The sequence below is a fragment of the Natrix helvetica genome (genome assembly GCF_964273705.1).
Source record: "Natrix helvetica genome assembly, chromosome: W".
NCBI lineage: Eukaryota > Metazoa > Chordata > Lepidosauria > Squamata > Natricidae > Natrix > Natrix helvetica.
In genome coordinates, this window is record NC_138555.1 from 51,472,917 (window position 1) to 51,486,368 (window position 13,452).

A 13,452-nucleotide genomic window follows, 5' to 3' on the forward strand; every position below is an offset into this window, starting at 1 on the left:
CACTCAGACAGATGAGTTCAGTTCCTCGGGTTGAAGAACGAACTCCCAACACACGTAATAGTTTCTCTACCCCATAAGCCTCAGCGTCAGCGTGGTGGTAGCTCCTGGGGAGGTCTTAGATATGCTGAGGTTGCAAATTGATTAATCAGATTCAGAGAGAGAGAGAGATTGTAGATGGATAGATAGATATGATAGAGTCGATGTGGATGGAGAGGGAGGCATGGATGGATGGATAAAATGATACATGACAGATAAGATGATAGCTAGAGAGATTATATATATGGATCGATCAGTGGATGGATGGATGGATGGATTGATGGATAACAGAGACAAAGATACAGATTGGATGGAGCGATGGATGGAAAGATGGGTAGATAAGATAGATTACACATTGGATGGATGCATGGATGGATATATAGATAGAACTGGATGGATGGGTAGATAACAGCTAGAGAGATGAGATATTATATAGATTAGATGGATGGATGGATATACAGATAGAGATGCATGAATGGATAGATGGGTAGATAAGATGATAGATTATATAGATTGGATAGATATATAGATAGAGATGGATGTATGGATGGGTAGATATGATAGCTAGAGTTAGATTATACAGATTGGATGGATGGATAGATAAGATGACAGCTAGAGAGAGGGGGTGGATGGATGGATGGATGGAGAGAGAGAAATGGATAGATAAGATAGCTAGAGAGATAATATAGATTAGATGCATGCATGCATACATACAGAGACATGATAGATGATAAGGTGATAGCTAGGGAGAGATGATAGATATGAATGAATGGATAAATGGATAGATAGATAATAGACAGATAGATATACCAGTATATATATAGCTAGAGAGAGCGGATGACTATATGGATTGGACAAACTAATTGCCCTTGGGTGTGGCCTGGGAATCCTGCTTTACGGATAATAATGTATCAGGAAGAAGTCCCTAGAAGCAAATTGGGGGGGGGGGGGAGACAGGGGTGGTGGTGGATGATGACACAGCAAGCAAGATAATGTCTCCAGTCTAAATCAAATGCCTTGAAGGGGCAGGGGCTTAGAAGGGAGAAGTCACCAACTTTCCAAACTATTGCCTGACCACCACCTCCTCTTCACCACCACCCCACAGGAATGCAATGGATCATTTGTTCTGGAACGTTCTTCTCTGCAGCTTCTGGTTGGGCCTGGCACGCTTTGGAGCATTTCTCTTTTCCCAGTGTTTCTCACATGCCCCAAAACGTGCTCCCCCCATCTCTGAACTCCTTTTGGAGGCACACCTGTCGACGGACACCCCTTTCCATCATTGGGATGGAAGGAATAAGACACCACCACCCCCAAATCCATCCACCATCCCAAGATCTCTTTAGAGACCCTGCTAAGTTAGGCTTCCTGCACTCTTTTCCTTTCTCCTTCCAGGAGCTCCTCCCATAAAGCCGACGGGCGCTGGGTGCCTCCTCCCGGCTGCCAGGACAGCCTGCTGAACAGTCTTCACTACCCTCAGGGTGCCAACTCACCCACCACGTCACTCAGCCCGGACCCCTTCAACGTCCCAATGTCCCTGGTGTTAAGAGGCCGAGGAGGGAATTCCTTCAGCGAAGATTCTTCCTTCAATACAGACGAGATCCAGGTGAGACCGCTTCAGAGGACTTGGTTATTACATCAACAATGCAGTCCTCAGGTTATGACAGAAATTGGAAGCAGTCCTCGGCTTAGGACCGGAACCAAGAGCAGAATTTCAGTCGCTGAGAGATGTTGTAGCTTAACAATAGCAATTCTGGAAGTCCTGATTGCTATCATTAAGCAATAAACTCATGTAACCTTGGCTTCCTGCTGGCTTCCCCATTGACTGTATAGGGGAAGCCAGCAGGAAACATTGAAAATGGGATTACAGGAAGTCCTTGGTTTACAACAGTTTGTTTTAAGTCCCAATGGCACTGAAAAAAGGGACTTATGTTTTTCACACTTATGACCCTTGTAACATCCCCATGGTCACGTGATCAAAATTCAGACACTTGGCAACTCATATTTATGACGGATTCAGTATCCCGGGTTCCCCTTTTGCGACCTTCTGACAAGCAATATCAACAGGGAAGCCCGATTCACTTAACAACCACGTGGCTGACTTCACAGCAGCAGTGATTCACTGAACAACATTGGCGAGAGCATAAAATGGGTCAAAACTCACTTAACAACTGTTATCGCCTAGCAACATAAATTTTGGGCTCTATTGTGCTCGTTAGTCACAATAGTTGTTAAGTGAATCACTGCAGTTGTTGACTTAGTAGCAGAGTTGTTAAGTAAAACAATCTTTCCTACTGACTTTGCTTGGCAGAAGAGGAATCACCTGACCCCAGGACACTGTAACTGTCATAAATATGAGTCGGATGCCAAGCGTCTGAATTTGGATCGCGTGACCATTGGGATGCTGCAATGGTCATAAGTGTTAAAAATGGTTATTGGTCACTTTTTTCAGTGTAAATTTGAACACCGAATGAATACTTAGATGTCAAGGGCTACCTGTATTCCAGCAGAGGTATGTCATAACTACAAACGGTCACTAAGTAACTGGTCATAAGTCAAGAACTACCTGTATGGGTCTTCCTTTGCCAAATTCTCCTTCCCTTCCACTAACTGCTCTTCCTCTCCTCTCCAGAATGTGCCACCTTGGGAACCCCGCACCTTCCCACTTTCCAACGCTGACTACCGGGCACTCCAGGACCCCTCCCACAAAACCTTTGGCCAGCAGTGGGACAAAGCCTTGAGGACTAACCACATCAACGCTGCTGTCCTCTCTCAATCGAGAGAGGTGCTCCCAGCCAAGCATCTGATGCCTCCCGAGGACGGCGATCGGCAGCGCCAGGCCGAGCCTCGTTGCTTCGTCACGCCCATGCTGAACAACAGATGACCTCTCGGGCCCCGGAGAGAAGACGTCGGGAGAGTTGCACCCACAGTCTAGAGAAGCATCACTGAGCTCGGCTGGCAAGCCAGCCACCGGGAAAGTCAGGCGTAAAGCAAAGGTCCATCTTTGGACTAGGAGTTCCCCATGACCGGCGAAGAAGGGCTGGCAGGGGCCTTTCACCAAGCCTCTGTGGGGCGGGAGGAGGGTGTGACTTGGATAAGCCCATCGGTAGGTGTGAGGATTCAGAGCACCACACAGGAAGGAAGGTTAGGGGCTGCGGGAGACCACCCCTCAAAAAAGCGAAGAGGCCGCAACACACACCAAGAGGGGATGGTTGGGAACCTCAAAAGCAGGAGGGAAGTGTGGATTGATTGGGGAGATTGATTAGTGGATGATGGGCTTCGTACCCGGAGCCCCTGGTTATTGGGGTGGGGCCTGTGAAAGAAGGGTCTGCAGGAAAGGGCGATAAATTTCACACAATTTATCATTTTGATCTACGTCGTTCTGGAATTCACGGTTTTCCGAATGCAAAACCCTTTCTGGAATTGGTGGTTTTTCCTAACTTGGAAACATGGTCTCTCCTGATCTTTTTTGGGGGGCGGGGGGGGGGGACACAAAAAGACCAATCATGATTGCAACCGACGCTTTCTAGACTTTTCTATCCAGAAAAGTGGGCGATGCTATGCAGTTGTACGGAAATGCTAATTTAATCAATAAAAAGAACTTGACCAGATGAATAACACGGGCTCCAAAGTGATCATTGGGGGGTTGCTTGCAAATATTCTTTAAACATCATTTTTAAGATATTTAAAATATATATATGGATATCTATTCTCAGTCATTCAGGTTGTGGTTGTCCGAAAGGTGCTTTTTCAAGAGGCAACTGGACTTTCTTGTTTTTTCTTTGAAGAGGTTTTGCTTCTTATCAGAGAAGCTTCTTCAGTTCTGGCTAACAGTTTGGTTCTTCAATCAGAACGGAAGGAAGCTTCTTGAATGAGAAGGGAAACATCTTCGGGGGGGGGGGGAACAATTGATATTCCTTGCAGACAGCTGGTCATTTGCATTTCTTTTAGAGAACAGTTGAGGCTGCTTGAAGGTTTTTTCTGTGTCCTTGGTGTCACTGGAGTAGCGCACATGGGTGTGGAGCCTTCTTGGAACTGCTGAAAGGACTGTGTTGTAGCCTGCAGACTCAATATTTACATTTTGATTCTCACCACCCACTGGAGCAGCAAATGATGGTTATTAGAACTCTACACCACCAAGCTGAAGGCCTGCCTACCAGTTCCTCCGTCAATATGGCCGCTGTTGAGATAGCTAGGAAGTCTATCCACCTGTACGGAGGTTGCCCTGGATTTTATCTAGGTGTGGTGGAATGCGGTCTGGATTCCCAGGAGGGAGGGACCGAGATGCAGGGAAGTTTAGATACGTTGGGTTGGGAGGAGGAAGGTCAAGGGAGATCCTCCATAGAAGTTCTCAAATCAGTTAGGACAATGAATCAGTGGAAGGACTTGTCACCAGAAGTTGTGGGTGCTCCATCACTGGAGGTTTTGAAGAGGAGTCTGGACAGCCTTTGGTCAAGAATGGTAGAGGTTCTGCTTGAGCAGGGCATTGGACTAGATCAGGGATCTCAAACTCAAGGCCAGGGGGCAGGATCTGGCCCACAGGGTGCTTAGATCTGGCCCACAGGGCCACCCTGGAAACTTTGGTTTGGTTTGGTTTATTTGGATTTATATGCCGCCCTTCTCCAAAAGGACTCAGGGCGGCGTACAACATTAAAAAACACACATCTCAAAAGTTAAAAAAAGATTAAATCCATTTCCAAAAAAAAACAACCCAATTTTTTTTTTAAAAAAACAATACATTTAAAATAAGTTAAAATTAAAATTAACAGGCCAGGCCGGCTTGCTGGAAAAGCCAACTTTTTAGGGCGCATCGGAAGGACCGGAGGTCAGGGATTATGCGGAGCTCCGGGGGCAGCTCATTCCAGAGGGTGAAGGACTGGCCCGCGGTGCTTCTGCCAGCGAAAATGGGCTCTCGAGCTCAGTTTTCGGCTGCCACAGCCTCCTGCAACCCTCTGCCAGTGAAAACGGAGCTCAAGGAGCCTGTTTTCGCTGGCAGAGCACTCGGGCCACCACAGGCACCCCTGACAGGAGTGATGTCAAGCTGGCCACACCCACCCCGGACCTCCGAGGTCAAACAACCCTGATGCAGCCCTCAATGAAATCAAATTTTGACACCCCTGGACTAGACACCCTCCAAGGTCCCTTCGAACTCTAGTTCTATAATTCTGTAAGGGTCTCCTGCTTCAGCAGGGGGTTGGACTAGATGACCTACAAAGTCCTTTCCAATTCTGTTGTTCCATGTTTCTGTACAGTTCTTGAGGGGGTTGGACTAGAAGACCTCCAAGGTCCCTTCCAGCTCTATCCTGGTTGACGATTCCACATTTTGGACAGGTTTGAAAGAGGGGGTCCAAGAGGCCATCTTTGTCAATTGAACAACACACTCTCAACAGAGGGGGAGAGATAAAACAACACCCATCTCCAGTCTACAACACAACCCTTTCAGCAGTTCCAAGAAGGTTCCACACCAATTTGCGCTACTCCAGTGACCCTGAGGATCCCGATAAACCTCCAAGTGCCCTTCGGCACTATGATTTTTCTTTACCTGACCCTGTTTTTTCCTTTCTGTCTTTCCTTATAATAATCTCAAATTATTAAGTGTCTTTTAGCTTGCTTTTATAAGTGTCTATATCCGAATGTAATTACTTCCTGCCATGTCGCCCCTTTTTTCTGTAGATAAGGGTCAGCTTGTTTGCTGGAAGGGTGCATTGTTTTATTTCCTGTGCCTGCTACCTTTCCCGTAGATAAGGGTTGGCTCTCTTGCTCAGGTGGCACGTCTTTCTCCTTAATTTTTCTTTGGGAAGGAGTTGATCTTTTCCATACATAAGGACTGCCTGTGTTAGCAGGATTCATTTGCCCTTTATTTCCCTGAGAAGGCTAGTTCCCTGGGCTGTCTTAATGGAGGGAAACAAACAGAGAAAAAGAGAAGAAAAGAAAAAGGGAACTGTCAGGGTGTGAATTCCGCCCTGTAAATTAATGAGGTATGGATCTTGGCATATCCTTGAAGCATACTTTTGAAATAAACAAAATAAACCCAAGGTATATTCTAAGAAAAACATTTTATTGTAAATAAAGTAAAAATGCAAACTTACTAAGCTAATAACCACATCTTGGCAGAGTTCCTGTCTGCCTTGGCATACAGACAAAGGAAGAAAGTAAAGTGAAGGTATATGGAATGTATGACATGCACAGTAAATCATTGCTGATAAGAGACAGTTCATTCTGCCGTATAACTCAGAATGTAGGCACAGCTGTCAAACCAAATAAACGCAGTGACAGGAACCTAATGCGGAATACCTGCCCTTAGATCGGGCAAGCCAATGCTAATACAAAAACACTTGAGATCCAGTGTATCCAGTGAGATCCAGATCCATCAATGTAACTACAAGCGTCTGAGCCGGACCACTTTTCCATAGATAAGGAAGGCCTTTTTCCGTTGGCCTGTGGTCTAGAATTACATTCACTGTTCTTATAGTTAATGTGTGTTACCTTTTATTTGGACAAAGTTTTTGCAAAAAACCCCCAAACAGCTGCAAATTTAAGCTGTGTAAAATACGACTAAAGGAATCTGGGTTTGAAAAAAAAAAGGGGGGGCATACATAAAGAAATGATGCAGTCTTTTTACCCATTGGGATTATAGAATTCATTATGCAATTTGAAATTTTTTAGACTTGTTCAGTGCTGAAGGAGAAAGAATTTAGCAATGTAATCATTAATTTGACTTCTTTCCTGATTTCTTTCCCTCCCCTATTAGAACTTTACTTCGACTTTTCACTTCACAACGACTAAGTAGTCGTCTCTGTTTCCCTCTTGTCAGTAACTCACTGCATTTTACCATGAACTTCTTTCACACATCTTCCATAGAACTTCTCCCATTTCTTTTCCTTGAAAAACACTTGCTATTGCCTTCCTACTGAATGTATTAAACATAGTACATCCTTGATTTGGTGATTTGGGCACAAATGATTAAAACCATTTTAAATAGTGTTAAGGAGTGCCTAAACCAAATAATATCAGGGTCCTCTGTTCCAGATGCTATTATGCTTCTGTTCCATGAAAAAATGAATTTTAATCAGAGGATAGTAGAATATGCTATACATACAATGCAATGGATGAAAAATTAAATCAAGGATCTCCAATAAAGAATGCTGAGTGTGTTAAAGATCTGTTGGATGCACTGCACCTGCCCTCTCAAGTTGCTGTAGTGCAGTGCCTCTGTTCCTGCCTCTGAACACCGTGTATGGTGCAACTCTGACTGTACTGTTGATTCCATAGGGATGTGGCATCACCTGGATGGCCACCCCGTTTGTCCACGCTCTCTATTGTTCTATCTTGTTTGTCTCCAACATGGCATGCCCATGTTGGCCAGGAGGGGTTTGCTCCTGGAGTTCATGTTCTGGCTAAACATTTTTGCTCTACCTGTATTGTCTGCCTCTCCTTCGTCTGTGGTGAACCTGGCTGACATACAAGCCCTGGACAGTATCATGTGAGACTATTACCTGCCCTTGTCACAACCTTAAAGATGTGTCATTCACAGGTTGCTGCATTTCAAAAAAAAAGAGAGACTACATCCTTGCCACCTCTTGGCAACTGGTGAAGGTATTTCAACAAAAGAATTGCCTGGCTCCTCGTTGGAAGGGTCCATTCCAGATCATCTTGACCACCAATACTGCTGTGAAGTATCAACATCTGGCCTCTTGGGTGCATGCTTTGCACTGTAAGAAGGTACCAACCTCAGACAAGGAAGCCAATCAGCTCAGGTCACCTGACTGCTACAAGGCAAAGACTCAAGCTTTGCACAACAGGGAGGCAAGTGCTAGTAACCTCTGCCCCTGCTCTCCATACAAACTTCACCGAAAGCCACTCCAGCATCGAGTAAACAAAGACCAGTTTCATGGAAGCCCAGCAATGACTGCAAGAAACAGCCTGCATTAGGAGAGGTCTGCCTGCAGTCTTGACCAGCGCTGCATTGCTCCTTTTCAGTACCATGCTGTATTTAGGGTTGCATGTCCCACCATTCAAATGGTTCAGTCTGTCTATCCCCTTTTATGTATTTACCTTGCTGAAATGCCTTTTAATCAAAGTAACTGTCCTCCTTCATCTCAAAATGAAGGATTTTGGTTTATTTAATTTACTTCCATAATTGATATAAGATAGCTTACGTGCAGATATTGCTTTGTAAGTTTTATTTTGTGGTGTTCTTACGAACAAGAAGTGACATTGTAAGAATCAAGAAATATAGCCTATTGATCTATTAGATTCAGCAAGTCCTATGGATAATAGAAGACCCCAGAAGAAAGAGATATGAACCAAAGTTTTCAGCTAGGATGATTTCAAAATTTACCAGAAATATTTGTAATCCTGCTGAGCCGTTGCTAACTCTGAAATATAGGTGGTTTTTTTGCAAAATATGCACTTGTATGGATTCGTTTAAAACAGGAAGAATGAAACTGTTGGAAATGAGGAATTGAAAGTAATATACACAGGTCTTCACAGATAGTGACAGTTAGTGAAGTTGTAAATCATGTATGTGGTTAGAGAAACACTATAAAGGATAGGGTTCAAGATCAGCTCAGAGCTCTTTGATTTATAGCAGTCCTTGTAGGACATGCTATTTCTCATTGGCCCACTCCAATGATTATTATTTCTTTTATATCTATTCATTTCTAATGTTCTAAATTATTAGAAACAATAAACCTCTGATCTTAAAGTAAAAATTATTGCTTGTGTTTTTTTAATAATATTTTTAATTTTCAAAACAAACACAACACAAAGAATCCTCCTTTACATACTGTAGAAAATGTATCAGTTGGTTACAAAAGACTTTCGTGCATCTCTTCCTCAACCATAATTCATATTAACTCAAGTATTTTAACTCAGATATTTATACATGTTACCATCATCATACCTCCATTTTCATTTGACTATAATAGTTTAAACGTCCTTCATCATAAAATATACCAAGATTTAAAACATAACCACATACTGGCATTTCATTTGCTATTTCTAAAATCCTCCAATAACACTGAATCCTTATGGCCTATTCTAGCTAAACATCCATAATATTTAGTAACAAAAATTTATAATCCTCCTTTCCAAACCACTGTTTACAATTTACATCCAGTTTCCTTATGTTGTACCCATACATATATATACGTTGTTATCATTATCCCTCCTTTATTTGACTGTATCCTGTATCATAACATTTTTCCCCCAATAATCAAAACTTAACTAAATTTAACTTAGTTCTTTTTTATTAGCCTTTATATATAACTAAAAAGATTTCTAATCTTCCATTCATGGGTACCATTCTATATTCATATCCAATTATTACTTATCATAACAATACATATGTATACATTATTATTATTATCATTATCAATTATTTATTTAACTATATTGTCACTAAATTTCACTAAGTTTAACTAGTTTTAAATTATACTCTTCCATCTATCAACCTGTATCTGTTAGGGTTCTAAATACCATGCAGAAATAAATCATTGTCCAAGGCAAAACATCCTTTAAGGTGCAATTTATTCCGCAGGCATGTTAGTACGGCTATGGAAAATTCCAACTCTGGATTACATCCTGTACGTTCACCCAGTTGAAAGTTCATGATCTCCCCACACCCACAAATCCATCACATGTTCCAATCATCATCTTCCACGCTGGAATGTACACCCATCTTCTTCCGGCCAGGTGTCGATATGCGGAGACAAAAGATGACCTTGGCTTCTACAAAAGAATGTCAACAATCCATTCTACAATCCTACTCCTTTCTATTCCCCCCTCCCAACTACTACACTATTGAAACAGCATAGAAAATTATAAGAAAGTGTGGCAGGCCAAAGATCCTAAAAAGAACATAACTACAGGCCTGACAGGCGGCCTCTCCTCAAAAGAAAAACGTTTCCTGCAAAGAGAATAACATAAAAGTTAACATAACAAAATTAACCACCACTTCTCCACCTTGACTTCTCGGGAAACTTCCCATTGAATTGCTTTACTAACTTCTCCACTTTTAGGTTCCCACTGTTCACCCAATTAGCTTCAGACCAAGGGTAACCCTTCCAATGCACTAAGTACTGTAAGCAACCCCTATTCAGCCTGAAATCTACAATTTTTTCCACCTCAGATTGTGTTTCCCCTTCCATCACTAAAGGAGGAGATTGAGCTTGGTTGGATGCTCTTCTGTTAGACCCAATTACTGGTTTCAACAAGCTACAATGAAATTCTGGGTCAATTTCCCCTAGACTTCTGGGTAGACTGAGTTGAACTGTAACTGGGTTAACTATCTTCACTATTGGGAATGGACCTAGAAATTTTGGACCCAATTCCTTGCTAAGCATTTCTAATCTTATGTATTTGGTAGATACAAAAACATTGTCCCCCACACGGTAGGGGTTTAGGAGTGAGCGACGTTGATCATCTTGCTTCTGGTAGGCTTCTGCCGCAACTGCTAGAGCCTTCTTCGTATTCTCCCATCCTTTCTTTAGCATGTCCATCCATTCACTCAAAGACATGAAAGAAGGAGATTCTCTAGGCAACTCAGGCATGGCAACAACTTCCATGCCACTGGTAATCTGGAAACCCGCTAATCCTCTGCTGCTGTGGACCGCATCGTTGTACGCCACTTCGGCGAAGGGTAGCAAGTCCGACCAGTTGTCGTGCTTATAGTCCACAAAACACCTGATGTATTGTTCCACCACCGCCTTGGCTCCCTCTGCTGCGCCGTTCATGCTGGGATGAACCTCTGAGCTCAGTTCTTGTGTGGACCCAATGGATCTCAGGACCTCTCTCCAGAATTTGGTTGTGAACTGGACTCCGCGGTCTGAAATGATCCTCTTGGGTACTCCATGCAGGCGATAAATGTGTTTCACAAACATTTTTGCTAATTCGTTTGCGGATGGCAATCCTGAGCAAGCAATGAAGTGTGCCTGCTTAGAAAACAAATCAATAACAGTCCAAATTACTTTATGCCCACTGCTGTCTGGGAGTTCCATGATGAAGTCCATTGCGACCTCTTCCCATGGCCGTTTCGGGCTCTCTGCTGCAGGTGCTGTAGGTTCTGGGCTCTTGGATCCAATCATCCACGGCTGGCCTTGTTCCTCCTCCGAGGCCTCCCCCTTGGTAGGACTCTTCGTCACCTGAAGTTGGGGGTCCTCTTCCAGAGGTCGGTTGGGCATTTCCCCCTCCGAGGCCTCTCCCTTAGTTGGACTCTTTGTCACCTTCAGTTGGGGATCCTCCTCTGGAGATTGTTTGCCCTTTTCCTCTTCCGAGGCCTCCCCCTTGGTAGGACACTTTGTCACTTTAAGTTGGAGATCCTCTTCCAGAGGCTGTTGGCCCAGATGACTTTTCTGTGCGGGCATCTGGGGCCCTCTCTTAACCACCGTGGCAATTGGTACACACGTTTGTTCTTCGGCAGCTCCCTCCTCCGAGGCCTCCCCCTTGGTAGGACTCTTTGTCACCTTAAGCTGGGGATCCTCTTCCAGAGGTCGTTTGCCCAGATGACTTTTCTGTGCTGGCATCTGGGGCCCTCTCTTTACCACCATGGCGACTGGTACAGACATTTGTTCTTCGGCAATTCCCTCCTCCGAGGCCTCCCCCTTGGTAGGACTCTTTGTCACCTTAAGTTGGGGATCCTCTTCCAGAGGTCGTTTAGGCTTTCCCCCCTCCGAGGCCTCCCCCTTAGTTGGACTCTTTGTCACCTTAAGTTGGGGATCCTCCTCCGGAGAATGTCTGCCCTTTTCCTCTTCCGAGGCCTCCCCCTTGGTAGGGCACTTCCTCACCTTAAGTTGGGGATCCTCTTCCAGAGGTTGTTGGCCCAGATGACTCTTCTGTGGTGGCATCTGGGACCCTCTCTTTACCGCCGTGGTGGTTGGTGCGCACGTTTGTGGCATTGGGGCTGGAGCCAAGCACTCTGATGCTCTGTGGCCAAGTTGACAACAATGGTGGCATTTAATTGGCCCCCACGAGGAATGGAACCTAGTTACATCTCTAAACTCAGGAACCGTTTCATCACACTGCCTTGCTCTCCAACTTGCAGCTGCCCCCTTGGTAAACCCTTCTTCCATGGTGGAGATTGCTTCTCTGTAGGAAGGTGGAGTAAGAACCTTTTGGGGCATTGCAGATGCACCTTGTCCCTCTTCCCATCTTGCATGCCTCTCTTTGGTAATCCCTTCTTCCATGGAGATTTCTTCTCTGTAGGAAGGTGGGGTAAGAACCTTTTGGGGCATTGCAGGTGCACATTTTCCCGACATCCACACTGCAGGCCTCTGGTAATCCCTTCTTCCATGGAGAATTCTTCTCTGTAGGAAGGTCTGGTAAGAACCTTTTGGGGCCTTGCAGGGGAAACTGGAACAGGTGGGGAGGTCAATCCCTCAGTTGGCCACTGCCCAGCTTTCTGCCATGGTGCCATCTGCTGAGGGAGGGCAGGTGCCCACTGGCATCCCTCCCATCCATGACCTGGGGTTAAGACCCATCCCGGGGTTGCCTGCTTCACAGGTTGCAGCTCAACCAATGATGGCTGGCTAGGGGGGTTTATGTGCCAAGGACCCTCCTGCTGGCTTGGAGGAGTTATGGGCCAAGTAGGTGCCCTCTGCTGGCTTGGAGCATTTTCCCATGCTGATGGCAAAGGAGTTGGTAAGTAGCATCTCTTCCATCCAAGTCCTGGGAGGAAAGCCCAATTTACTGCCCAATTTGCTTCATTTACTTTTTGCAGCCCCATTTGTGGTGGCTTGCAAGTGACAGATGCTGGAAAAATTCCTTCTTCCTGCCTCCTTTGAAATTCCCATTTTGGAAGGGAATCCTTCTCCCAGCTAGTTGCAGGGTGACAAGCCATTTCATTTATTGCCGTCTGGAAGGAGCCCAAACCTCTGTTCTAGGGGTTTTTTTTTCCAAGCCTTTTCCAAGCTGGGGGGAAGGAGGGGGAGCATGCACTCACAATTTGCTGAAGAAATATTTCTGCGACCTTCCTTCGTCTTGTCGTGTCCCCTCCTGCATTCCTCCAGATGCAATTAAACTGGAAGCAGCATTCCATTGCCTTTGAAGTTCCACACTCAGCTTCTTATCACCAAAAGCTTCTCATTTATTCTTCGCTGATATTTACGCTGTCCCGGTCAGCGTTGGGAATGCCGAGACCCCCATCACCAGCCCCCCCTGCGAGGGGGGGGGTGCTAGTGAATTATTTTGAGAGAGAGAGTTGGAATAATGTTAGGGTTCTAAATACCATGCAGAAATAAATCATTGTCCAAGGCAAAACATCCTTTAAGGTGCAATTTATTCCGCAGGTATGTTAGTACGGCTATGGAAAATTCCAACTCTGGATTACATCCTGTAAGTTCACCCAGTTGAAAGTTCATGATCTCTCCCCACACCCACAAATCCATCACATGTTCCAATCATCATCTTCCACGCTGGCAT

At 44.7% G+C, this 13,452-nt stretch overlaps 1 protein-coding gene and 1 pseudogene across 2 annotated transcripts in view; both read left to right on the forward strand.

The window, feature by feature from the left end:
* LOC309400569 (ATP-dependent RNA helicase DHX30-like) overlaps positions 1 to 1,493 on the forward strand; it is a 98,264-nt pseudogene extending 96,771 nt beyond the window's left edge. The window contains exon 10 of the transcript in view: positions 1,429 to 1,493. The product of the transcript in view is annotated as an ATP-dependent RNA helicase DHX30-like (transcript). The remainder of the gene's footprint in view (positions 1 to 1,428) is intronic.
* On the forward strand, positions 1,281 to 3,651 carry LOC309400699 (uncharacterized protein). The gene is made up of 2 exons (XM_081969317.1): positions 1,281 to 1,639; positions 2,666 to 3,651. The coding sequence occupies exons 1-2, from the start codon at positions 1,565 to 1,567 to the stop codon at positions 2,915 to 2,917; spliced, it is 327 nt and encodes a 108-aa protein (XP_081825443.1). The 5' UTR covers positions 1,281 to 1,564; the 3' UTR covers positions 2,918 to 3,651.
* Positions 3,652 to 13,452: the final 9,801 nt, after the last annotated feature.

Excerpts from the sequence above, each read along its gene's own strand:
- LOC309400699 (XM_081969317.1), top strand. The coding sequence starts at position 1,565 with ATGTCCCTGGTGTTAAGAGGCCGAGGAGGGAATTCCTTCAGCGAAGAT. Across the intron at positions 1,640-2,665 it reads TCAATACAGACGAGATCCAG|AATGTGCCACCTTGGGAACC; the intron begins GTGAGACCGCTT and ends TCTCCTCTCCAG.